This window comes from Accipiter gentilis, chromosome 9, assembly GCF_929443795.1.
Source record: "Accipiter gentilis chromosome 9, bAccGen1.1, whole genome shotgun sequence".
Classification (NCBI taxonomy): domain Eukaryota; kingdom Metazoa; phylum Chordata; class Aves; order Accipitriformes; family Accipitridae; genus Astur; species Astur gentilis.
In genome coordinates this window covers 37,904,925-37,931,680 of record NC_064888.1, presented here as the reverse complement: position 1 = coordinate 37,931,680, position 26,756 = coordinate 37,904,925, and the positions used below count along the sequence as shown (strand labels likewise).

At 38.8% G+C, this 26,756-nt stretch overlaps 1 protein-coding gene across 1 annotated transcript in view; it reads right to left on the bottom strand.

Moving 5' to 3' along the window:
• Nucleotides 1-1,127: 1,127 nt before the first annotated feature.
• Nucleotides 1,128-26,756, bottom strand: part of SEC23IP (SEC23 interacting protein) — a 27,820-nt gene continuing 2,191 nt past the window's right edge. The window contains 18 exon segments of the mRNA XM_049809548.1: nucleotides 1,128-2,282; nucleotides 5,618-5,718; nucleotides 9,639-9,801; nucleotides 11,849-12,034; nucleotides 13,399-13,501; nucleotides 14,232-14,387; nucleotides 15,045-15,245; nucleotides 15,421-15,516; nucleotides 15,890-16,060; nucleotides 16,642-16,760; nucleotides 17,434-17,642; nucleotides 18,942-19,083; nucleotides 19,755-19,844; nucleotides 20,168-20,288; nucleotides 21,567-21,656; nucleotides 22,002-22,195; nucleotides 22,709-22,904; nucleotides 24,332-24,861. Coding sequence (XP_049665505.1) covers nucleotides 5,637-5,718; nucleotides 9,639-9,801; nucleotides 11,849-12,034; nucleotides 13,399-13,501; nucleotides 14,232-14,387; nucleotides 15,045-15,245; nucleotides 15,421-15,516; nucleotides 15,890-16,060; nucleotides 16,642-16,760; nucleotides 17,434-17,642; nucleotides 18,942-19,083; nucleotides 19,755-19,844; nucleotides 20,168-20,288; nucleotides 21,567-21,656; nucleotides 22,002-22,195; nucleotides 22,709-22,904; nucleotides 24,332-24,861 — 2,849 coding nt within the window. The 3' untranslated portion in view covers nucleotides 1,128-2,282; nucleotides 5,618-5,636.

Below are 26,756 nucleotides of genomic sequence, written 5' to 3'. Positions count from 1 at the left end.
CAGCAGACAAATTCACTCTTTAAACTCCATTTGTTTTACAGTTTTTCTTTGTTTTATGTAATCATTGGTTACACTGTTATTTTTCCTTAATGTCTGAACCTTCATTTTCTTTTAAGGTATAAGAATTGCTAGTTACTGTAGTTACAGTCGAATTTTTATTTATATAAGTAGAACTGATTTTAATGCTATATTCCCAAAACAATTTCTCTGCTCCCTACGGTCCTCATTCACCTGCAATATCCTCCTGTGCATCCTTCCATTGCAAAGTAAACTTGCTAGCCAGGGTCCCCCACGCAACAATGCTTTTCACACACCCATAAACTTTTACTGTTCCTTGATACTGCTGTTCCCTCCCAGGGTGCCGTATCACAGCCCATCAGCTTTACAGCAAAAGAAGAAAGTGAACAAGATGCTGTCAGAGCTATTTAAGCATATTCATCGTATTATTCAGTGTCGCACAGAGCTGATAAATATAAGTGTATAACCTTCCACCCTATGATACTTCAGATGAAAATGAGGTCAGTGGTTGTGGTTTGTGGTTTTTCATTGGTGGGGGGTTTTTTAATATATTATTACAAAGCAGATTGGAAAACTTGGGTCTTCAGAGGTTAATTTACAAAGATACAAATACATTTGTTTTGGATAATAAGTTTCATTTGGAAAACTTGCTTCCCAGAGCAAGATGGACTTTGATAAACCAAAGCAACTCCAGTGTAAAGTCCCAAGATGACTACAGGGATGCAGCACATGGCATGCAAGAAGATGTCAAGGAAAGTGCTCAGTCTTGAGAGGCCAAACAGGAAAATCTTACTGCTGTCCTCAACTATCTAATATGAGAGTACAAGAGAAAACAGAGACATCATTCTTGAAGATGCACAGAGAAAGGACAAGAGGCAAGAGACACAAGCTACATGTGGGAAATTCTAATTGCATGTTAGAAAAAATATTTACAATCATAGTAGTCAAACATTAGAATAGGGCCCAGAGAGGTGAAAGATCTCCATCCCTGAACAAGGCCCTAAGCCACTCCTGCCTTGAGCAGAGGAGCTGGACTAAGTACCCTCTCCAGAGGTCCCTCCCAGCCTGTTTTCTGTAATGGAATACAAAACCTTCCTGTAAAGACCCACTGGAAATAAGGTGTTTTTAATTATAATAACTCAAATATATACACAATAATGTGTATTTTACATATACCAAGAAAAAAAAAACATACTGCATTTCAAAATTCATTTACTGCAATAACAGAGGCAAATACTCAGTAGTAAGGTTAAGTCACTAATATTAAGAAAAGCCACAATTTGCATGTAAGTTGAAGCCAGAGGAATGCTACAGAAGCTCAGTATTCAGAGGCATGAATTCAAAGGATTTCATACTACCCAACTCATCTCAACATCACTACATGAAAATGGAGTCTGGATCATAGGTCTGGACCTAGTTTCTTCTCTAGTACTCATAAACTTCAGATTCCTCTATTTACATTGACTGTTTTTTGATACTAAACTGCAAGGTCAAGGTTAAGTATTTCAGTTCTCAACTGCAGCCTAGTTTCACTAAAGTGACCTTATACCAGACCAACATGTTATTATAAATTGTTCTTCATTTCAGGACATGTGAACACTGAACTAGCTGTAACAAACTTCTAACATTTTCAAAGTCAAAGGTTCATTTTTACTTTAAAAAAACCCACAATAAAACTCTTAACAGAGGCTTAAAAAGGTCTTTATAAAATAATCTCCATCACACTTACAATAGTAAGAAAATGATTCTGATTGCTAGTTTTTAGTAAATATGAACTGTTTTGTGTAATCTGTATTAAAGATGGTTATAACTACAGTTCACATTTTATTTTTAAAAGGTGGACCAACAAACATGTCAAGAAAAGCAGATCATTGCTGTTTCTCAACAAGTCCTTTTTAATAAGGACATGCTGCCTTGATGGGCAAAGCATGTTTGACAGCCAGCTGAGACAGGATAGCTGAAGGAGAGAAGTAATGATTTGCATGCCAAAAAAAACCTTCTTCGATGATCACTTTATACTTGGCAACTGTACAATTAAACCGATTTAAGATCAAAATTGTGTCATTCCATCTATCTCTTGAATGACAGTGCTGATCATCTCAAAATTTAAGCTTGCTTGAAGTGACGCACGAAGGTAGAATCTGAGCAAGTTCTGGACCAGCAGAAAAAAAAAGTCTGACGCTTATCCTGTCATCTGTAACTATGAAAATACTAGGCGTTCTTCAAAGCGTTTTTCACCAGGTCTGTTGGAGCAACAGGTACGGCTGTGCAGAGAAAACAGAACATGTACGTATGGGAAATATGAAATATATCAAGTTTCCTATTCCTGCAGTAGTACTAATAAAATTAAATACGCCAACATTCAATTTCAAGAGGACTCAAAAAGATCTAAAAATCCATACACATTTTTTATCTTTTTTTTTAATATAATAAGCTCCTGAAATATACCTCTTGTGGACACAAATTGGCAATTACAATTACAAGCAGAAAGAGCCCACAACTGCTCATAGGATGTCATTCACTATACATTTTAATTAGCTACTAGATTCTTTAACTTATGGTAATAAATTATCCTACTCTAAATAGAGATAGAAATAAAGATGCAACAGTTTATACATCCAAGCTTTAATATGCTGGTGCCTTCTCCTCCCTCACTACAGCCCCCTAAAAAGAGCTGTAAAAATAAGAATAATGTATAGACAGTGTATAGCGACTTGAACAAATCTTCTAGCCAACACAGTGAAATATACTCCTGTGAATCTAATAAAAAGATCAAGATGCTAGTGGTGGCTATGCTTTACTAAAGAAGGACAAAATTCTCATTTGCAAGAGTCATTTAAAACATCTAAGCGTTTTCAGTTTCCTTTCAAGCAAGTTACCAAAATAGATACAGGAAATGAAATTTCCAATTTACGTGTTAAAGTTGTCCCAAGCACTTCTTTATATTGTTTACACGAAACCCTGTATTACTGTTTCACAAAGAACAGCTTTAAGATGATCTAGAAGAGCTAAATCAAGTCACTCATACCAAATGAAAGTAGAACTCAAGAGGTTTTAATACCATTTTTACTATTTTATCAGTGAGTAGAAGCAAACAGATATTGGTAGCTAGTCACTAATTTTAAGTGCAACAAATTCTTCTCATATGTAATTTTAGCTAAGATAGTTCACGCTGCTGACTTGACTTAGTTAAGAATAAGTTCCCAGCAGAAGTCAAGAAAAACCTCCCAAGACAGAACACTACACAGCTATGCTATGCATTAGATGCTGTGCATCAATGACCCTCTTTGCTTTCAAAATTCGTCCTCCATATGATGAAGCACAGTGGCCACCTTAGCCCTCTTCTACTTTTAACAACATTGTTTGACCAACTCCTTCCATCTCTCCGAAAGAAAACAATCAGCTAATTCAGACCAGAGATAAAACCAAACATCCAGCTCCTCCCTTAGCTTGTCTCTGCTAAATTTTATCTGCTCCAAAATTACCAGTGTCCCCAAGAAGTTAAAGGGACCTGTACTGGCCAACAGCACCATAAACATCAACATTCCTGAGAAAAGGCAAGCAGGCTAGTAGATCTGTCTCCTTCCCCCTGCTGACAGCAGACACCATGAAATTAAACTGGACAGCAAGAGGTAGCTCTGCGCATCAAAGCAGGGAAGCGGTCAGGTCTCAGCGTTCAAATCAATTAACATGAAAAATATGAAGAGAGAGCCCAGATCTACCTTTGGCATTTAGTCTTTCCCTTGAGCAGCCCACAAAGAGAGAGGCTGTTTCTTCAGATAATCTACTTCTAGATAGGTAAATGGATGTTGCTGTCATAGGCACTGCTGGATAATCCATTACTTTCACACTGCTGCCCTTCACATTTGAAGGTCTCAAAAGAAAAAAACAAAAAGAAAAAACATGCCAACCCTATCTGACTACTGTCTAACAATGAGGGAGAATTTTCCTTTTCCCTACTGCAAGACTTATGGGATATTATTTACAGCATATGTAGACATATTTCTTCTCATGTAAAAAAAGATCCTGGTCTTCTAGTGTGCAGCCTTCCCAAGATATCACTTGTCATTAACTGCATCCCAGTGGGCCCTAACTGACCTCCCATTTAAGCCTCCGGGATTTGAATCCTCATCTCAAGCACTGTTCAGTCAAGCAAGTGGTGAGGGATGTTCTGAGCAATTCCTGATGGTATTACAATCACACAGATTTCCTTAACTATGCTTTGTTACATGACATCCTGCTAAACGGTCCTCCAACTGTGTAGCTCTCAATGAAAAATACAATTATACCAGTGTATGCAGAAGCTAAGCAACAAACCCACTAGCTTTGTGGTGATAAATTATCACATCCCACCCCCAACCCCCACCCATGAGACTGAAAGTTATTTCTGTAGCAATAAGCTTCATGTGATTTCAGCCTAAACAGTCATGAAGAAATAAAAGCAGAGAAAAAATTCTGCAACTGTGACTTGAGACTCTGCATAAGCCATTGTGATAACTAATACACCACCATCAGAGCTGTGCAGCCAAACAGTGCCTTCTTCCTATTATTTGGCCATGCTTTAAAAAAATGCATTTGATCAGCTATGACATTTCATTTTAAAAAAAGATGCTATCAACCGACCATCAGAAGCATTCTGTTACAAAAGACTACTAAAACTGTATGGCACCAGTTAAAGCTATCTAGAATATTCTCTGAAATGTCAAGTATTTCTCTTCATACTGGGTATTTATGTACCTTGACATTATCAGTTTTTCTGAAAAAAATTGAGAAATATATTCAGAAACTATCTCGTCATACAATTCCAAAAAGGTAATGTGCATATTTCTTCCTCCTTGCCTCTTAAAAGAGAATATAGTCTATTCTACAGCACCCAGTGATGCAAACTGATAATATACAGAACCTCAGTTAGGAAACACACATCTTAAAATAAAAATACCTGCAAGTGTATTTCAGACCTAATTAACTTAATTATATTGTGTATTTAACTTCTTTTCAAAGTGAACCAACTTCTATGCTATATCATTTCACTTGTACTGAAATTCTTAAGCTATACAAAGATAATAAAATACTGGCATATATAGAGGTCTCATTCAGTAATTTATCAATATTAATGTTTAACACCATCTTAGGAGACAAGCAACTTCTTCCCTGGCATACATGTGCACAATTGGTCAACCAATACAACAATATGGACATTGCAACAGTGGAACACTGCTGGTCTTCTTTAATCTACTGCACTGTAAATGAAGTTTCATCATATCCAATATCACCAAGTTTTCCTATACTTGAACATTCACTGAACAACTGAACGGGGGGGAGAAACATGATAAAGAGAGATCATATTTTTTCACATATTTTTACTGGCAATTATTATCCCATACCAGAAACTCTAACATCAGATATCTTTGGGGAGCGAAGGGGGGAAGAACTTGAAGACTTCCCTGCATTTAAGTCTGGAAATTGTTTTTGCAATCAAAATGACACTTTGCAGCTGCCCGCTTCATAATTTAAACTTCAGAGGAAAAGAGGAAGTAAAGACATCTAAGTTGCAGCTGAATTTCATATGAGTACATAAGTTATATTAAAACAAACTTACAAATTCATGTTTCCATACATCAGTGCTGTGGCTGCTCAGGATTGATATTCATAGTCCTGTATATTTCTTTGAGAAACATCAAGGCAGTATCTTCAGATCCCCTATAAAGAATGTAAATGCATTATTTTAGTACAGTCCATGTTCTAATTCTTATAAGCCACACTTCATCCCATTCCAGCTCTTTAAAAAGTTTGCCCAACCTATTGCCCTAGCACTTACCTTTCGGGAACATGATGCTACCTCTACCAACTTCCTTCAAGCTACAATTCTTCAACAGCTTTGCCTTATTTCTGCTATCAGCCCTAGCCTATGCATTTACCTTTTTCTACTGCGTTTTCCCCCATTCTGTTCCCCCTAACTTACTGTGCTGCAACTCGAAATGCCCTTCTCTATCCACTTCTTTGATGTTACTCATTTGGCTTAAATATCCTCAAATAATCTATCACTTTTTGTCTGCAATGGGCTTCTGAATATATTCCACCAAGAATACATTCTACTTGTCAAGGCTGTCTTCCTTTACTCGCTCCACTGCATCTACTAGCCCAATGTCAAAACTCAGCTTTGCCAGTTCTATCAGCAATATTCTAATTCTTCTCTCCTAACTGGCTGGCACTTTCTTGTAAATAGACTATGTGAAATACCCATAGTCTTCCTTTCTTCCTTACTGCTAAAAAGTAAGGAAGTTCTCAAATAATTTAAAGATTAATATAATTCAAGTGCCATGTTTCCAAGTTGCTGTTTTCCCTCCTCTTTTAAAAATCAAAGCTTCAGGCTACCTGAATTTAACAGGGACAGACTTAAATCTTCTTACTCATCTATAAAATGTTATTTAAACACACATAAACAACACCAATATAAAAGAGTAAGAATCACTGCAAAAAAAAATAACAAAGTTAAACAGGCACATTTTAACAAAGTTCCAAAGCTGCAAGAGTTGTTAGATAAGGGTAGCTTCCTGTGCTTTTTAAAAGAAATGACGCAGGGAGACAGTAAAGAAGATTTAGATGGTCCAACTGTGATCCTCCAAATGTGAGGACCATCATTTACATAACACCAGTACAGAACTAAATGTGCAAGCTAAGGGACTACAGATATTTTCCACAACTGAGTACAGAGATAGTAACCACGTTTCTTGATGGTCTCTGCTATTAAATGAGCAACAAGCAGAAGGATCAACACAGAAGCTCTGTTCTCTCTAACACACAGAGAATTTCATTTAAGGCTTTCCCCACCACCCCCCTCCAAAAAAAAACCCCAAAAAAACAAGAAACAAACCACCACCATACTCTTGTATTTGGGTCAGTAATCATCGTGCTTATCTTCCTTACTTGAATGACAAAAAACCCTATGGGTAGCAAGTTTTTAAAAACCTGGCAACGATCAGCTGCCGCCTTATAGAAAAGAACTCCCCGTTCCTTCAACTCTACTCACGAAACAGCACTGCCACCACTGGGTCACCAACTGCTCGGGGAGCCCCGCCAGAGCTCAATGCTCAACAGTGCTGGCACATATCAGCACTGCAGCCTTGATAATCCCTTCTCTGGCAGGTACTGATCTTTGACAATGTCAGTGATACTGACGTTAATAAGATCCTTCAGTTAATGCTTTCAATTCCGTATTTTAACCCCTGGAAAAAAGCCTACTTCTAAAAATCATTAGTTATTGAAAATCAAAACCTTCAAAAATAGTGTAGAGCACTGCTTATCCTGCACCTGCTAAACTCAAACCAAGAGGCGAGTCACTCCTCCCTCACCAACAGCATTTTGCGCAGCTCAGCAACTGACATCCAAGCTTGTCTATTACATATAAAGGTGTGTTGTCATGTCACCAAATACAGTTGACGCATCCCTTGCTCTACTATTCCACACCTTGTACATATTCATGTGTGCGTAATTTTATGACAATAATACAATGTATACAATAACACACCAAAAAAAGAGAACTCATAAGGGCAAATGCAACAGGTCAATGGTTACTGCTATTCCTTGTGAGACACTGAAAGATTTAATGTCTCAAACACTGTAGTGGGGCAAGTTCTGCATAACAATGAACACTGCATAACAACTAGGCCAGGTGAAAAGAAGCTGATCAGCACAGGTCAGCAGAGGACATCAGCAACAGGACTGGGAAGGCCTGCAGGAGCTCTGTGTTCAGATGCGCTGAGCAGGACAGCTCACCATGCATGGCCAAAGATCAAACGATGGTCATGCCTGCAGGGAAGAAGTTACTCCCAAGCAACCCACACAAACCCCACAAGACACCTAATTAGCCTAATGAGTTTGAGTGCTTGCCCAAAGGAGGGGCAAGGAGATAATAAAAGGACACAAACTGAAGCCCCATGCATGTGTGCCCACCAGAACTGGACTCCTTGGCTGACTAGACCAACACTGGACCCAGGAATGGTGAAATCTTTCTCTTTTCTTTTCCTCTTCCTCTCTCTGTCTCACTCTCTCTTTCTCTCTCCTTTTTCATACTCCCTACTCTTATCCCTTTGGACACAAAACTGTTGACCAAGTCTGGGACTAGGAGCGGATCCAGCCACCCCGGGCTCCTCTCTGAGGAGTCTATAAAGCAAGGGGGTCTGCTCTGAACTTCCTGACCTAACGGGAGGGATCTCCTTCTTCCCTGAATTGATGTATATGGTTACCCCAGGTTACATGGTTTACTGAGGAAATTTCATGCCAGTTCCTGTTGTGAGAGACCCCGCCACCTACTGTTACACCTCCCAAGTTCAGGCTGCTTCTGCCATGAATAAAACGTTCAACTGATCCTTTGGTGTTGTTTTACCTTAATTTAGCCCAAGGGAATTCCAAACTCACCACTACCCCTGCCTGGTCTGTCTAGCCCCGGTCATGACAATCCTATAAATGGAGTTACATCTTTCTCCATTTGAAACATGTAAGCACTTAAAAAAATTGAATCCAGATAAGGCAATGGAGTACTGCAGCTCTGACTACATGATGACATCAAACTCTGCTTCTTGTTCTATAAATTGTTCTGTATACGAGCAACCACTGTACACAAGTGGTAAATCATAACCATCCAAATTTACAGGAAATTCCACTATGCCTTTTTTCTTCCTTTTTTTTTGTTAGTACCCAGCAATTTCATTCCAACATGAAGAGGTAATAAAAGTTTTAGTACATATTGTAGTCTAATACAATTCCTTCATGAATAGTTTTATTTGAAAAACTACAGCTGTCAAAATGCTCATAGAGCTTTCCTTGTTTTGAAAATGATTGTAGCTAAAGGTGTGCATTTTGAGTGTCAAAGTTCATAAGAATGGTATGCAATGTCTTCATTGTAAATAGGATGACAGGTTTGTTTACTTTGTGCTAACGCAGAGTTTTATTTTGAAATGAGATTAGCTAAGGGTGACATCTAGGTGCAACACCTTGAGACTGACACTCCTGGAGAGTCATATATAGTGTTTACTTAATACTCAAACTGTCTCAATTATATAACACTTGAGCATCCAGAGTATAACAAATTTATCTTTACAGTATGCCTGTGTGGGAAGGCAGTATCTTTCCAAACAAGAGGCCATTTCAGAATTAAGCGACGAGGACCTCATATCCAACTTGGCAGTCATCTTTTCCAAACATTTCAAAGATTACAAAGACCTAGAAAACTCAGGTCTCTTAAGTCACATGCATACACATCGACCACTGGAACCACTCCTATTCTGGTAGCTTTATAATTGGTCGGCCCTTTTGCAATGTTTTAACTTCTCAAATCAGCAGTAGCCTGAAAACCAGATCTGTGTATATAAACCCAGTTATTTTTGTCAAACTGTACTTGAAGTGGAACACAGGGCATGATATTTGACAGACATCACCTGAGTTTTCATTATAAAATGCTCAAGACAGGAAACATGGCTCTAGCTATTATCATATTGGTCACAGGTAAATAACAGACAATAGGAATAAGATAAATGGTAGGCAAGTCATTACCAACATTTAAAGATACATGGTTATATCAGAAAAGCAGTATCTATATAATCACAAGTATTTCCTCTTACCAGTAGCACAAATGACTCTGTAAAGCAAAAAGGTATTCGTTGAAGCTTTCTATTGGTTTTTCTTGTAGAACATAATCAATACGACGTCCTCCATTTAGCATTCCAACCTTCACTAAAAAATCTTCATCTTTTGGAGGTTCTGGACTTTCAGTGATCTTTTCAGCTAAAATTAAAGAGTTTAAGATTTAAACTATCTTCAAGCACAGCCTGCTTGACTATAATCAAGAAATATCACCTGTTTTCCCTGCTATAATTTCCAAGTGCTTGCGATAAGACAATAATAACAGCCTCAACTGACTAGCACGCCACTGCATAATTCGGAAGGGTTACTGGAACTATAGGCTTATTTCTTTCATAACAGTTTAAACAGAGCTTGTTTGAAGAGCAGCTCACAAAGTAGCAGCTAAGCAATTTGAAAAACAAACCCCACTGTTTATACATAGACATATCCAGTCACTCCACATGCAAATAAGCTGAAATAATATATTTTTACATCCCCCTTGCATAGAGTCAATCACTATCCTCAATTTAAACTAGGAGGAATATTTCGCCTTTGTAAGAATAGACAAAGACAGCATTACTAAATACTGACGGATAATTTACAACCAGGAAGCCTGCCCTTGATATCATTGGGGTAGTATTTATATCCAATAAGTTTATTTTCCTCAACAGCATTTTATTCCGTTAAGAGTACATACTTAAATGTTCTTAGCTCATCCCAAAAACTCAGCAGAACACTGATGAAGAGAATAAATCTCACAAATATTTATTTGTATTAATTTGCCCTGAAAGGAAACACAACAGATTTAAAAACCTGCCCTTCCAACAGAAAGTTGAAAGGTTATACAAACTCAAGCCTAAAATATCCTTCAGTAAAAGCTCTTATCTTTTCCTTTCCTAAAAGGGAAAAAAATTCAGCAGTAGATCTTACATTTAACATTAATACTCCTGTATTGGGCTTGCGTGGCAAGGTTTTGGTAGTGGGGAGACTACAAGGGTGGCCGCTGTGAGAAGCTGCTGGAAGCTTCCACTATGTCCATATGTCTGACAGAGCCAATGCCAGCCGGCTCTGAGACGGACCCGCTGCTGGCCAAGGCTGAGCCCATCAGTGATGGAGGTAGTGCCTCTGAGAGAACAGATGTAGGAAGGAAGTGGCAGGGGGGAACAACTGCACAGCAGCAATTGCAGCTGGGGAGAGGAGTGAGAAGATGTGAGACCCCCAGCCCTGCAGACCCCCAGGTCAGTGCAGAAGGAGGGGGAGGAGATGCTCCAGGCACTGGAGCAGAGATTCCCCTGCAGCCCGTGGGGAAGACCATGGTGAGGCAGGCTGTCCCCCTGCAGCCCAGAAAGGTCCACAGTGGAGCAGATATCCACCTGCAGCCCATGGAGGACCCCACGCTGGAGCAGGGGGATGCCCAAAAGAGGCTGTGACCCCATGGGAAGCCCGTGCTGGAGCAGGCTCCTGGCAAGACCTGCGGCCCCACGGAGAGAGGAGCCCATGCTGGAGCAGGTTTGCTGACAGGACTTGTGACCCCGTGGGGGACCCACGCTGGAGCAGCCTGTGCCTGAAGTACTGCACGCCGTGGGAGGGACCCATGCTGGAGGAGTTTGTGAAGAACTGCAGCCCATGGGAAGGACCCACGTTGGAGAAGTTCGTGGAGGACTGTCTCCCGTGGGAGGGATCCCACGCTGAGCAGGGGAAGAGTGTGAGGAGTCCTCCCCCTGAGAAGGAAGGAGCAGCTGAGACATTTCTGATGAACTGACCCCAACCCCCATTCCCCATCCCCCTGCACCGCTGGATGGAAGGAGGTAGAGAATTCAGGAGTAAAGTTAAGCCCAGGAAGATGGGAGGGATGCAGGGAAGGTGTTTTAAGATTTGGTTTTTATTTTCTCATTATCCTACTCTGATTTGATTGGTAATAAAATTAAAATAGTTTTCCCCAAGCTGAGTCTGTTTTGCCCGTGACAGTAATTGCCAAGTGATCTCTCCCTGTCCTTACCTCAACCCGCGAGCCTTTCATTGCATTTTCTCTCCCCTGTTCAGCTGAGGATGGGAATGATAGAGCAGCTTTGGTGGGTACCTGGCATCTAGCACAGAGGCCTCTTTAATAGGGTCAGGAAAATCAATAGCAAGCAATCACTAGGATACTCAAGTTTCTACTAACTTGAGATCAATAAGTTATAAGAAAAACAATAATGTGTCCACATACCTTCTACCACTTGCTTTTCTTCTTCCTCTTTAATCTGGTTAGCTACTTTCTCCAGTTCTGCTTGTAGCTGAGTTGAAGATGTATGAGCACGTGCAAATTCATTAAGGGTCTGCCATGCACTCTTCAAAGAGCTAATAAAACCCTGTTTCAGATCAGATCCCATACGAGAGAGAGAGTCTTTCAACTCTAAGTAAAAAAAAAAATCACCACAGTAGAAGGAATTAAAATTATAAACTAAAACCAGAATGATGAAACCCTGTTCAACAAACATCCCAATTATTAGGAGAAACAGGCTTGCTATGTCCCATGTGTGTGTTTCTTGCTTCTCTATTCCACTCAAAAAGATTAGGTGAAATGCAATTAATACACAATTGGTTTCTCACTGAATGGGTCAGAGTTAAAACCTACTAGCACAGGAAACACTCCAACAGCCTCCAAATCCAGAAGGGTCCACAAAAATAGCTACACCAGCCAATCCCTCAACACCAACACCATCCACAACCACTCCTAACATCCTACACTAAAGGAAAAGTAGAGAGAGACTACTTTCAAACTCCAGCACAGCAGAAGAGACCAGAAGAGCTGCCAATGTCTCTTGCAGCAGTAGTGAATTTGGAGAAGCACTCCTGGACAACTCTAGCCTGTAATTCTGCTATAGTTTAGTAACTGTGTCACCAGCAACCAAGCTGCCATTCAATACTGGCGGGAAACTCTGAATGAAGGAGAGCTCTTCACAATAACTGGTTAGAATCACAGCAGTCTGTTAGATCAGGCCTCACAACTGTTCCATGGAACATTCACCTACATCAAAGAAAAAACAGTGAAGAGCAACAGACCACATTTTTCTCCTTTACTATATACACTTTTTGAGAGTTGTAACCTAAACATTCCTTAACAAGTACCTTGTCTAGTCTAGAAAAGCAGACTCCTTCTCTAATGTACCCTTCTAAAGTATAGATGCTGCAGAATTTCTCCATCCAAGTGCCTGAAGACAGGCTTTCAGGAAGGCTCTGTGAACTTGTACAATAGTAATACTGTCAACCGTACAGCAAAACTGACTTTCCTTATTAGGTATGCAAAATTTAAGTATAGCCCCTCAATTTGATGTGTACTTGTGAGCAACAAAATCCAGTCCCTGCCCACCAATGGCTATGGAACCACCTTTTTACACAATGTTTCCAATACTGAACTAACACTGGTTAAACACTTCATGGTGGTCATTAGGGACAAGGTAAAAAAAAAAACAGTAAATTTAGTTTCTGTTTCACATCATCTTAGAAATTAAGGTGAACAAGCAATGTACAGCGATTTTAAAATGGAACTTTGGTAATCAGAAGCTCAAATCTGGAGGAATTACTATTATTACATCTGAACGCAATTGTGAATGCCCAACTTATGAGGCTGGGAGGAATCCCCTCTGATATTTAGGAAAAACATGGAGTCAGATATCCAGGAACATTCATTAGTCTCTTGAAATTTTACAGTATTCTAATGCATCAAATGAGTAAATTAGGCATGAGATCCATATATGAAGTAAGTTTTCTTTTTACCCAGGTGAAGCCTTTTTCTGCCTTTATGATGTGGAATGAGAACTGGTTTTAAATCCACGTCTTCAGTGATCATTGGTTCTAACCTGTAAGCTACTGGATCAAGCTGTTAAGAAACAACACGTCGACATTTAGTTATCGTAGAAATTATTCTAATTATCATATTTCAGTAAAAAAAATTCCCTATTTATGATTAATAGAGAACCACTTCTGAATTCTGTTCTATTTCACTTTACAGAAACTCAGTTCATGACCATTTACTAATTAGGTCTTGTTCCCCTACAGACAGAGATTCTAAAGAGGAAACACAACACTGAAAGAGCAGCAAAATTTTCTTGCACTCTGATGATCTCTACCAACACGTCACTGTTTAATTGTTAAGCAAGATGGGACAGAAGAGGACAAATGTGCTGCATGTGCTGCAAAACCTCTAAGGACTTCTAAATTTCCCAGAATCTAAACTGGAAACTCAGAGAAGTCCTGTAAACGGGTCAAATACGAACACTTTATAAGAATCTGCAAGAGTGGCTTGGAATTAATGAAAAAAAAAAAAAAATCCTTTAAGCTCTGAAAATGAACAGAACAAATATTATCAAGCCAACCCATACCTAGAATGCTAGGTATGGAATCTATAGCCAGCTCTACTTCACTTTTGCAGTAAAGACCACAAATATTTGGAATATGTATTTCATTTGGGCCATTTTTTTAAAAAGGGTGTTTTGGGAAATGTACGTAGGGGAACGAGAGGTGTAATGCTTAGAAGTTAAAACCTAGTATTGTGCATTGTTGTCACCTGCATCAACTAAAATCAAATCTCAAAAGTACTGCTTACTCACTGGATGATAGATATTGAAGAATCCCTTGCAGGTAGGAAGTCTGTAGTTTTCATCAATCTTCTCCACACCTCTCACAGTAAGGAACACACCAATAGGAGAACCGAGAGCAAAGAAAATATCTGGTTCAAAGTCCAATGCACTGTAAACCACAGAAACCTAACAGACAGAAATCAGATATAAAACCTCTCAGAACTGCCAGCTAGTTAATATAATGCTTAGCTAGGAAGGAAAAATAAGTTCTGTATTAAATCAACCACATGCTCACAGTACTTCCAGGAAGTTTCTGCTACATTGCCCTCTTCCATACTAATAACATAGTACCAGTACATATTAAAAGTACAATATTTAAATGACTTTTAAAGAAAAAATTCAAAAGCATGAAAAAAATTTTTAAAATATATTTAAAACAGGAAGTCTTCAAGGTTTGGTTTTTAAGTTAAGTTTGAGGTAAAACTTAAATATATCAGCATAAATGGATCAATTTAGGCTACCGTGTTAACTGTAAAGCCACAGAACCATTCAATATTATGTCATTCACACAGTTCTGCTTCTGGAACAGAACCATGTTTACAGCTCACTCATTGCTGAAAGAAAAAATGAATTGTAGTAGTATCCTTGTTAGAATAAGTTTTGCTTTTCTGTAATCTAACCCACTCTCCCAGCCCTCCCTCCTGCTAAAGGGTAAAGTTCTATGTAAACATAACTTTTGTACATCAAGGGGAGCAGCACAAAGTCACCAACATTAAAAGAAACAAAACCAAGCAAAAGGACAGAATTCTTCCAAATGAATCATTTAAATCTAGGTAGTCTCACCTGGCCAGTTCCAACTTCAAAATACTCATAGTCAATGTTCACAGATGAAACGGATGCACCAACAGGAAGCTTCCTCTTTGGGGGTAGCTGACTAGACTCTGAAGGGGAGACAGAAGCCTCTTTTGCTTTCTGGGCATCTTCTTGAGTTTGCAGTGTGGCAGCCAGCACTGCTTTCTTTTCTGCTACTGTTTTCTTTTGTTCCTTTTGAGAAAAGTTTCAAAAATCAGGAAAAAGGTTTATTTCACAGTTGTCAAAATTCCTTTAATAAATCCATGATGTTAACAAGTGTTTTAAAGAATAGAAGTTACTCCACAGTAAGGAAGGCAGTTACATTTGCTTAACGACTTTTTATTTCATTCCTGAAAAATGTATTTACCTGCTTGGCTGCTCTGTCTTTTACAAAATTAGCTATTTTCTTTCTTGGTCCAAGAGGTATCCCCATTTCCTTCAGGTCATCAATTGTACACATGAGCTTAAAAAAAAAATATCAAACACATCAAAGATATAAATTATCTTTTCTAGTAATCTATATAATTTCTTATTGGCAATGACTTATGAATTAGATAAGACATTTTATAAAGCTACAGAAATTACAAAAAATTAAAGACATGATACAAAATGCCTTAACATAATTGGGGGGGATACGCCACACCAAGAAAAATCGCCACATGCATGACATGAAGACTAAATGTTAATTACCTTACTTCGCAACTGCATTCGTGCCTCACAGTACACTAAACTCAAATAAAAAAATAAAGAAAAAAAAAAGAAAAACAAACACAACCTCCCCCACCCCCCAAACATACCCTGGGCAAAGCCCATAAATCAAGTGAACATTATTATACCAGAGACTCCATGTCAATTCGCTCCTTTTCAAATGTGCTTGCATAGTCTGATAAACTAAGCATTTCCAGAGTCTTCTGCAAAGTAGGAACATCATCATCTACTTCAGGCTCACAAAGGTCATCACCAGAAGTAGTAATTGAGGAGCCCAAGGAACTGGTATCTTCAGTCATCTTAACAAAACAGCACAGAAATGGAATCACATCATCGAACAGTGAAAAACCAATATGCAGCAAGTAAAAAAAAGTTTAACTACTTTTCATAAAAACATTATCACTTAAGCTTTGTAAATTTATGCCCATTCTTAGTAAAGCAGGATATTTTCCACTAATAATAGACCAGCGAAATACACACTTAAAAATTACTAAGAAAGGCAAAAGCTTTCCAACACTCAGAAATACTTCTGTTACTTGTCAAACAACTGGTAACTGTTTCAACCCTGAACACAGGTAGATTCTTTCTCTCTTATGCATCTCCCCCGTCATTCAGATATTGTTAAGACTCAAGTTACATGTCCACAAGGGTCAAAGCTGATGTTCATGATCAAATCCCATTACTGGCCTATTTAGAACTTGAAAGAGATGCGAGTAGTTTGTCCTGAGAACTGACAATATTTACAAAACTGCGTATTTCCACTAACATGTTAAAATATACTATCAGAACCCACAACCATGTTTCAGCTAATAAATTTTGAAAACTTAAGTTGCTGAAAATATCATATCTATTTTCCTGGAAAGACTAGCATGCAAATTACCTGTTTATCATGAACAGCCACGTCCTTTACAGTCCCATTAACACCAGTGAACGGTCCAGTATTTACTGCTGAAGCCAAGTCCTTCTGGTTAGACAGTATGTCAAATAGAATTAAGGAACCTGGAAACAGGAATTAAAGTTGCCTTGGGAAAAATGTCAGATTTTCCTACTCCTAAATCCCAAGCATGATTTATATGCAATAGTAATAGCAATGTACAGACTGATCAAAAAAGATGACTGAATTAAAACTAAAATTGAACACGATCACTCTCAGCAAAAAGCAAACCTTTCCCCCCAGCCCCACCCCGGTTCATGCTTTACGTAGTTGCCATGATTAAACTATCTTTCCTTAACCATCTTAGACTGCTTGCCAAACTGGAGGAAAAGTTCCAGCTCAAACCAGTATGCCATACATCATTCTAACACTAATTCTACGTTCCAAAAAATTATCTTATTTTTACTAAGTGGGGGTTCCGAGACACAGAATTTACCCACCTAACAAGACACCAGATAACCTGTCAACTTTTAAACACAAATTAGACGCTAAGTCTTCACGCAGAAAACTAAAGTGGGGGCGGAGTGGGGCAGGGAAATGTACGCATCCATGAAGTACTAAACTTCTCTCAAAGCTTTATAAACTTAGTTATTGAGAGGCGTTTGACTTTTAGTCAGCCATATGCTGAAAGACAACCATGCCCTATCAGCTAATTTTAGCCTTACGTTTAATGAAGGTTCCATTTGCCTTAGTTTAGGAATGTTGGTTTTATCCCAAATCAGTTCCTTTGATAAGTACCTAAACTGTGCCCAGCCACAGAGACTCCTCCTTTGAAGTCTGGGTTGCGACTCATGAAAAGTGCATACAAACGATTCATTTCCATCCCTACTTTATCCACAATCGTCTGACAGTAGGTGGGGCTGTTGTAAAACAGTATGTCAAGGAGTGTTTCATTGGTGAAGTGGCGCAGGCGTCCAATGCTTGGCAAAGTGATTTTTTTTATGTTCCTAGTAACACAAAATCATTAGAAGCATGAATGCCTTTGAAGAAATGCAGATAAGAACTTTGATAAGTTTTGAAATGACAGGTAGTAGAACTGCAATGTAAACACTACAGATATGGTTTCTACACACATTTTAAAAAAAAATACAGCCTTCTGACCTCATTGCATATTCATACATTAGTGCTATCTGCTGACTGTACAAATTTGAGAAAGACACAGCTCCCCTTTTTCTCTCCAGGCTGAAGGGATGTCTGAAATAATCTCTTCTTTGTTCCAACACTGCTCTCATAGTAACAGGGAAGGTTTGTGAGCAGATTGGTCAAAGTGGAAGAGAAAAAGAACTCGCGTATAAAAATTGAAGGTGAAATTCAAGTAACAGGCAACATAATACTCTTTTTGAAGAAGAAACTTCACATCACCATCTGCCTGCCTGGAGTTAAGACAGCTGCAATGGAATTGCTAGAGAACTGAGACTGCCTTAGTTAGTGTTGCCTGGTTTGATTAACAGAATAAGGATCCTTCCTCATGATAATGCAGTGTCCTAGTGTGAATAAAAGACTAAGACTCTAGGAAGGCAATATGACTTGACTGAGCTAGAACAGTCGGGAGAACACCAGCTTGCGCTCTAAATGGTACAGGTTGCTACCCTCGCAATTTCTACTTCCCTATCTCTGAGCAAGAGAAAACAGCTTGAAATGTCAAGCAATAGGAAAGGGATAGGCACCAGGAAGAGATTTTGAAATGATGTAACACTCCTACCCAAACATTGATACTTTGCTTAAAAACAAAAAAATAAAATAAAAAAATCTTAGCTCAACTGCCTAATGATAATTCAGGTACTACTTTAGAACTGGACAGAGGGCTCAATGCCTTCCTCAGAAAGAGGACACTGACATCTAGGGTGAGACTCAATCAGACTGCAGGAAGGTACACAGCTGTTGCTGGGCAATAAATCATGCTCACCTCCTCATACTTATGATCACTATCTCTACACACTCACTCATCATCATGTATCAATGCATTAGCCACTTTCATGAAAATGCAGTACTGAAAAACTGTGTGTGTACACGTATCCTGTCACTCAATGTCATGAAAATAAACAAGAGAAAAATACTTCACATGCCTTTCCAGCTTTCCCTATACTCCTCATCAAAATGTTAACAAAAACTGCAATTCTCTTTTGTAACAGTCACACATTTATTCATCTAGCTTAAAGAGCATATTAACTTCTCTTTTTATCCACTTTACAAAAACTGTAAGATGCAGCTTGTATGAAGTTCTCAACATTAAACAATATACTCACCTGTCTACACCTGTTGCATCTCCGTGCAGAGAACTATGCCAGTGAACTGGGAGAAATTCCACCCTACTCACTTTATGTTCCTCTAAAGATTTCTTAAAGTGAGTCTGCAACAACTTCAGAGAAACAGTCCTAAAATCATCAACTGTAGAGAAGAAGAGTAATGAAAATCTGACAGTAGCAGTACTCATGTAGCACACAATTACAAATATTCTTTTTTTGCCCTCCAACTTCAGACATAGTCAATTATAAATGAAGGAAACTGTGAAGTGGAAAAATCTTCTCAAGTATTACTCCTCTAACTATAAGAAAATGTATTTTATTTTTTTTTAAAGTGGATTTTCTAGCAAGGTTCTATTCATCTCGCAGTGAATGCATTTTTACTCCATGACCAGACATGGCCACCCTAATTTCCTCAGTTGTACTAGAGTGTAGTTAAAAAAAAAAAAAAGTGCAACCAAAAAAACACCCACACAAACACCACCACAAACACAAGCCACACAAAGCAAACACATACATCCACACCACAAAAAAAACCAAAAAAAAAAAAAACACATCCCACACACCCTGAAACCTAAACCATTCTGCAAGTCTAATATTGAGGTCTAATATTAAGACCAGTTAAAGCCATAAGTCTGACAAAACACAGATTCTGCTTTTGCAAAATAATCAGGAAAAAATTCTACCAGAAATTGAACTTCTTAACATTAGAGACTTTTTTTTTTTTAAAAGGCATGCTTATCTGAATGAGAGATATAGAGACCCACAATTAAACAGTTAAGAATACAACTGCTCATTAAACAAGCAAAAACTTACCACACTCAACAATGCTTCTAAATCTCAAGTCACATACAGGACCTATGCCATGAACCATAAATACCAGATGGTCAATTTGGGACATTTCTCCTGTAGAAAAAGAAAAGAAAAAATTCAGAGTACCAATATGTACTGCAGTGGTGACATTTAGAGTCAAGCAACTTTAAGATGTACTTGCTTTATAAAGCCTATTACATAACACAGTTCAGGACATACCATAGCCCACAGCACTCCTTTGATTAAAAAAAAAAAAACAAACCAGATAACTTCTTTCAAGCAGCTTAAAGGAGTAACTTTAACCTTTAGATTCTAGGCATGAACAGTGCATTGCCACTTCAGCCACTATTGTCCAACTTTTGCACAGAACCGAACCAACTGCTCAAGCTGCAGACCCACATACAGTAATCACATACCATCAGGAATTTCATCATGGTCATCATCAATTCCACGTTTTACTACCCTGGGTCTTGCCTGACCATCTTGAGTGGTGCCCCATTCATCTGGTGTGGCAGAAGGTTGGAACTGAACTATGACCTGAAAAAAATACATTGTCCAATTACAAACACAAAACCTTATGATTCATATTGTTAGTCTGAAAGCATCGCATGTTTAACACACTCTTTGTTTGATTGCTTTACCTTGCATCTGAGACTCAACTATTTTCTTCAGTTAGCACATATGCAAAAAAAAGCCTTAGAAAACCCCAGGGCTATTCCTTGTAGCAGTGACAGCTTCACTAGAACTAAACTAACACAGGTAATTCTTATTAGTGTGAAGAGCAACCAGATGACTTAAACATAACCACTCAGCTGGCCTGCTCAGTGATTCTTAACAATTTTAACTCCTTCGACAAGCATTATTCAAGCTCCTCTTTCCTAGACCCCAGTACACACTCTTCCTTAGCAGATAACTGTTTATGTGAGGATACTGAACACTACCCCTACTTACAAATACTCTTATCATGGCGGGTGGGCGGAAGAAGAAAAAAGAAAGAAAAAAGTGCAGTGCTTTTCAGGGAAGGACAACAACACTGAAAGTAGCCCAGAAACCCTAGAAAGTGAGGAATTCAGTAGTACAGCTGTTTATAAGACTTACACTGATTCAGTATAGTCTGAACTCATATTTACAACACCAAGTGGTTTAAGCACTCCTTCTCCAGGTTTTTACTGGACAGAACTCCTTAACCAGCATTACTAAGTGCTTAAAGTAGGAGCAACTGTGATCCTTTCTGGCCTTTGGATTATTTTATTTATTTATTAATTACTGCATGTGTGATAAGTGAACAGTCAACAGCGTTGGTCAATAAGGCTAAAGTCCATGTTTCAATCACATGAAACTGTTAGCAGAGTATTTGGAAGAACTTTTATAGCTTTTTTTGCTATACATTCTCATAGCCTAAAAATAGTTGCAGTGGAAGAGTTCTCATGACTTAGATACACAAACTAATTACCTTGTAGTTAGATTAATGCTCTTCTCCACATGAAAGCTCTTGGTTTAAATTACTTTCCATTCAGTACAGACTGTCTGAGGTTAAACTAATTCAAATTGCCTCCTGTTTGCAGCCAGTTATGCTTAGTTGAAATATTTACTATGCAAACCCTTATTCTTCTTAGGTTTCAGAAAGCATTGTCTTTTAATCATGTGACAGCATATTGAAGCAAGGAGCAGTTCAATGTTCTATAAACTTTATCATCTTTAATACACACGTATCCAAAACAAGCAAGACTAAGACTACATTCAATTTATGCTTCCATCCATCTGCTCATTCACCCCTAATGAATTCTGTGAGAACCAATTGCCAAAGTCTATTACCTTGGGATTATGCATAACAATTGTCTCCCCATTTGGGAATTCAAGCCGCCGATGCCATTGATTTGTCGTTACAGCCCTTTTATATTCTGCCTGAAATAGTAAACAAGTTACACAAAATCAGTATGCCTTCTCAGATGAACTATTTTTTGGCCTTGTGCATCATCTGTAATGTTAAAGTTATAATTTACATAACTTTATTTATACAAAAGTGTCACGTGAAGCACTACACAAGTTGATTTTAGGTCACAATGGTGCAGGACCTATGCATGAGCAACATGGCCTTCTAGCCACTCCCCTTTCCAGGATTTGCTTACTTACATTCTAGAAAGTGCATTCTGGAAATCATTTTCATGAAACACAAAGTAGTATTTCTAAGGTCATAAATACAAAGAACTATCAAGTTCTTCGTGAAGTTTATATAAAGGTAATACTAACCTCTAGCTTATCACTAAAATCCTCAGTGTAAGGAATAAACCGGCTATCCTTGTCTCCCTTATAAAACCACATGCATCGTCTCACTTCAGAAGGCTCTTCTTCCCAGTAAACAGCTTTCCTCATTCTGTCATACAGGTACACATCATAGCGTCCCCCGTCAGTGCTCAGAACCACACTCTCAGGATCAGGCTGGACTATGACACAAAGTCACACTCGGTTACAATACTAACACATACAATCTTTTTTCTCTCTTGCCCCAGCCCCAATCACTTCTGTGATGAATTAAGGCCATTAAGACAGATAGCTATACCTTGGAAGAGAAGCTTCATAATATCAGGCAACCATTGTGTTGCTCCTAAAACACTTCTATATGCTCTGTACACCACAAAAAAAAAAAGCTTTGAGCAACTCCCAAATATGAATACTTACTCCAGAGCTGACAGAGTTTAACAAAAAGGCAAACTAAGACATGGGTAACTAGGAATTCTATGTGAAAATGCAATATCCACTAGGGATGTACATCTTAACACTGACAGCACGAAGCAACAGATAACGTAAGTGAATAAATCAAGTAGCACGAAATACATCTTCGAGATGTGTATTAACATTACTTATTACTGTCATACCACTCTCTCACACGTGAGTGGCATTACTCTAATATCTTCCTTCTAGTCCTTCTGTTCACCTCTGAGTAAGATACGACTTACCGGAATTATAGACTTCCTCTAGTTTTGCAGAATCCAGAATGCTGAATGGCATCCATATTTGCTTGTCCTCCACCTCCTTACAGTAGAACCAGTGTGGCTGAACGGGCTCATATTGGTTCTGCAGCAAAACAGGAGGTGCCTGGACCAGTGGACCTGCAGGCCTGGGAGCTCGGAGCTGTGACTGAGACTGTGGAAACTGAAAATACATATGGGCTCATCACCTCAATCTCACATAGTTTTTACAGAACTGATCTATACTTTGCTATAGAGAGAACACTCTGAGCCTTTATGTCTAACTTTTTTTCCTCTCCAAGAACATTATCTTTCATTATAAAAATGTTACAGACAAGTTGTCCACTTTATCATGTTTTTGAAAAGTTACAACTTGTCAAATTGAGAAAGGATGCGAATTTCATTCCCACAAATACCGTTAAAAACTGTTATGGTCTAGCACCTTGATAACCTAAAACCAGTAAGACTTAAAACATTCTCTTAATCAGGCTAAGCCTATTTCTTACAGCCACCCAATCTGACACGAAACTTAAAATGCACTCTTCTCATTATTCATTTATACATAATCACATCTTTGCATAAAGATTTGTCAATTTTAAGAAGTGGCCGCTTCAGAAATAGCTCTCTTCCTGCAAAGTGATCAAGACAGGCAGATTTCAAACTCAAATGCAGTAATGCAAGAAAAGTAACTGATTTTGAAAGGGACTATAGCCTACATAAAGCTGATTTCATACAAATTGTACAAAGATCCCAGTTAGCACAACTAAAAGCAAGTGATGTCAGCAGTAGCAATTGCTTTGGTTGATAGACTTAAAGAAAAAAAACCCTAATACATTGTACAATATATAAAATCAAGCAAACAGAAGTTCTGAAATTCTTCAATCTAAAACTCCAGACTGTTTAGGTTGTACTGCCTTTGCTATGTTTTTTGTCATTATATAATCTTTCTATTCTTTATTCACAATAGCAGCAATATAGCAATAGCTCAGGCAAAATAAAAACAATTTTTGTTGTTTTTAAGGAAAACTTGTCAGGTTATTACTAACCCATTCACATTATTTTAATAAGGCTTTTGTGAAAGTAAAAGAAGAATGGAGATTAATGGTTTATATCACATAAAATCCTCAACCGATGTGTTTCAAAGGGTTTGCTCACAATTTATGTAACTTATATCATAATTTCAAAAAGTCAGCATTTCACCAGCAAAAGCAGCTTGAAAAGAGTTTTTTAGCCCGTATCTTGCAAATGGCTGAATGACCCGATTTACAGCAGAGGCACAAACAATGCAGCAACACAGCTGAAATGGCAGCAAACTCAGACAGAAAAGAGCAACAGAACTTCACAACCTGGCTTTGTTTCTGACACCAGGGACTCACGGAGCTACTGCCTCAGGGTACACTCACTTCAAAGATCAGGAAGTTTTCCTAAAGCAACAGTTGCAGTCTAGTTCTAGTGAAAAGATTTTGCTATCAGAAATAGTTCAAAACTTTTTCTGGAGTTTTTTGGGGTGGGGAAAGAAAAATTTTCAGAAGATAAAACATGCAGTTCAAAGAGGACAGTGACTTAAATTGTTTTATTCTGGTACTGGGACATCAGGAGTGAATTATATACCTGTGTCAATGACCCTGGAGGTGTCTGATACATCTGGACAGGTGGTACAGAGGATGGTGGGTGAGCAGGTATGTGACTCTGTTGCAGCTGCGGCGGAGTAAGGTACGGGTTAGCTCTGCTGCTCAGGGTGGTGTGCCGATAAGGGTTATATCCCTGCTGAGATGTTCCCTGGGGAAGAGTAGACGCATTTGCAGGCGGGGGACAGCTCTGCTGAGGAGTCTGATAAGCTGTGATTCCCACCTGTGAAGTAGGTGGTGCACTGTAAGAGGACTGTGACTTAGGAATATGCGGTGAAAAGGCATTTTGCCCATCCTGTGACCCAGGCACAAGTGGAAGTGAAGTTGGAGGCCTGGAGAAGGCTGGTGCTCCAACGGGTGGTGCAACAGTTGTTAAGGGTGGCTGCCCAATACTTCCAAATGGATCACTGCTAGTAGGTACTTGAGAGAAATAGTTGAAAGTCTGTGGTGGATTGGGGCTGGCAGAAGTCTGACCCAAGAAGCTGTCCTCTTCACCAACATCCGCAGAATCATCTGCAAAAACAAAAAGATCACTAGAGATATTGTGAGAGGTTCAAACCAGTTAGTTACCAAAACTCTGTTGGTCCCCATAAAGCCAAAAAGATTACAAACCTTACACATCCCAGACGATTAAACACATCATAAAGTGAAACAAAAGATACCATGTCTTCAAGAACATTTAAATGGACCATAAAAGTTACTTGGTGTACACAGAGAAAGCAACAAAAATTAAAAATCTGAAATAAGAGACCAAAGTATGACTGAAGTCAGGACCTTCCCAAGTCAACTAGGCAAAGATCCCGGCTTCCAGGGCACTAAAATCCCTTCCAATTTCCCTTATGCCTACCAAATGCAAGAGCAGCCTTGGTTCATTTCCCTTCACCATGAAAACAGTTACTAAGCATAGGACTTTATGCTCTGATTTTTAGACTTCCAAGATCAAATTCAAAAGTAGAGCTTAAGGACATTTTCAAATAGGCCAAACCGATTAGTTAACCAATGCATTCTCGCCTGCTCCTTTAGCAGACCCCCCGCAAGGTTTCTCATTTTACTTGCAAGGTGGCCATAAGTCATCACTCCAAGTCATTTGATGAGCAGGACTTACTCCAGTTCTCTCTAAAAATCCTACTCTAGACTGGCACAAGAGCTAAATCTCTGGTGCAGAAAAGTAAGTCCCCATTCTGCGTAATTGTAGGAGAGGGCTTAAAAAGGTGCAAGACAATGACTGCCCTTTCGCAGTGAGAAAATACATAAACCAGGTTCTGGTCAATCACAGTTTTCTGCTTTGCAGCGACCTACTAACAAGTGGAAAAAAAAGTGGCTTGACATTATCACAGGTCTCACAGTAAGCTCACGTTAAACCTGTGATGGTCTTAGCATTACTGCCTGCCTCCTGAAGGAACAGCACCTTGCAAGCAGCCAATGCAATTTGCAGAAGTCATAAGAGCGTTGTCATCTGCTCTGGCAATCAAATAATCCCCGGGCTATGGGGAAGAAACCACAGAGCTATCATCGCTTCTCTGCTACTCAATCCCTAGCCAAAGAGAGAGACCAAGCATCTCTGCAGCTACAAGCAGCCAATAACAAATGTCTTTATCCACAGCCAACGTAACTGTAATATAGAGTATCAAGGGAGCACAGGGGAATCCACAGAGAAGCCTCCCTAGGAAGCTGCTGTTCTAATTAATTAATCATAAAAGAAGCAGCTGCCACGACTAAAATGGGCTATTTTAACCGTCTTTTATTAGTAGTCTTTTCAGATTATGTCAGTTTGAGGCATCACCTGCATTTATCAATTTCTCTTACTTTCACCTATAGCATTTTATCCCACTTTGAGGAACAAAACACAAAATCTACATGTGTGAACCATCATGTGGAGAATACTAAAACCATTTATAAGCAACGACCACTATGAAGTCAGGCCTATGGATTATCTCTGAACTACAAGCAGACTAGCCATCTATATTAAACAAGAGGTCTCAACTTCCAAACAATAAAATTCTTCTTCCTTTCACATTTCATAACCATTGTGGAATAGAGAGGAGCATACTGTACACCACGCTATTAATTTTCAGCTTTCCAAGTAACTGGTAGCAGAGGCAATTCACTTCACCACGTCAGATCACGATAAACATGTAGCAATGTGCTGAAAAGTTTTCAAGGCCTTTACCAAATGCCTGTTCACAGAACAGCTACTCTTCTCCAATTTCAACTAGGTTTCAGAGATTTAGTCTAACTGTACCTTTCCTTGCAAAATGAGGTTGAAGAAGTTCTGCCAAAACAAAAATTATACTTATATGTGTGTGTATATATGTACACACACACAGTTTTCCAACACAGTACAAACTACGTTGGAACATAAGCCCGGACTAGCAGAAAAACTAGCACTTCGTACAAAGTTAAAGATT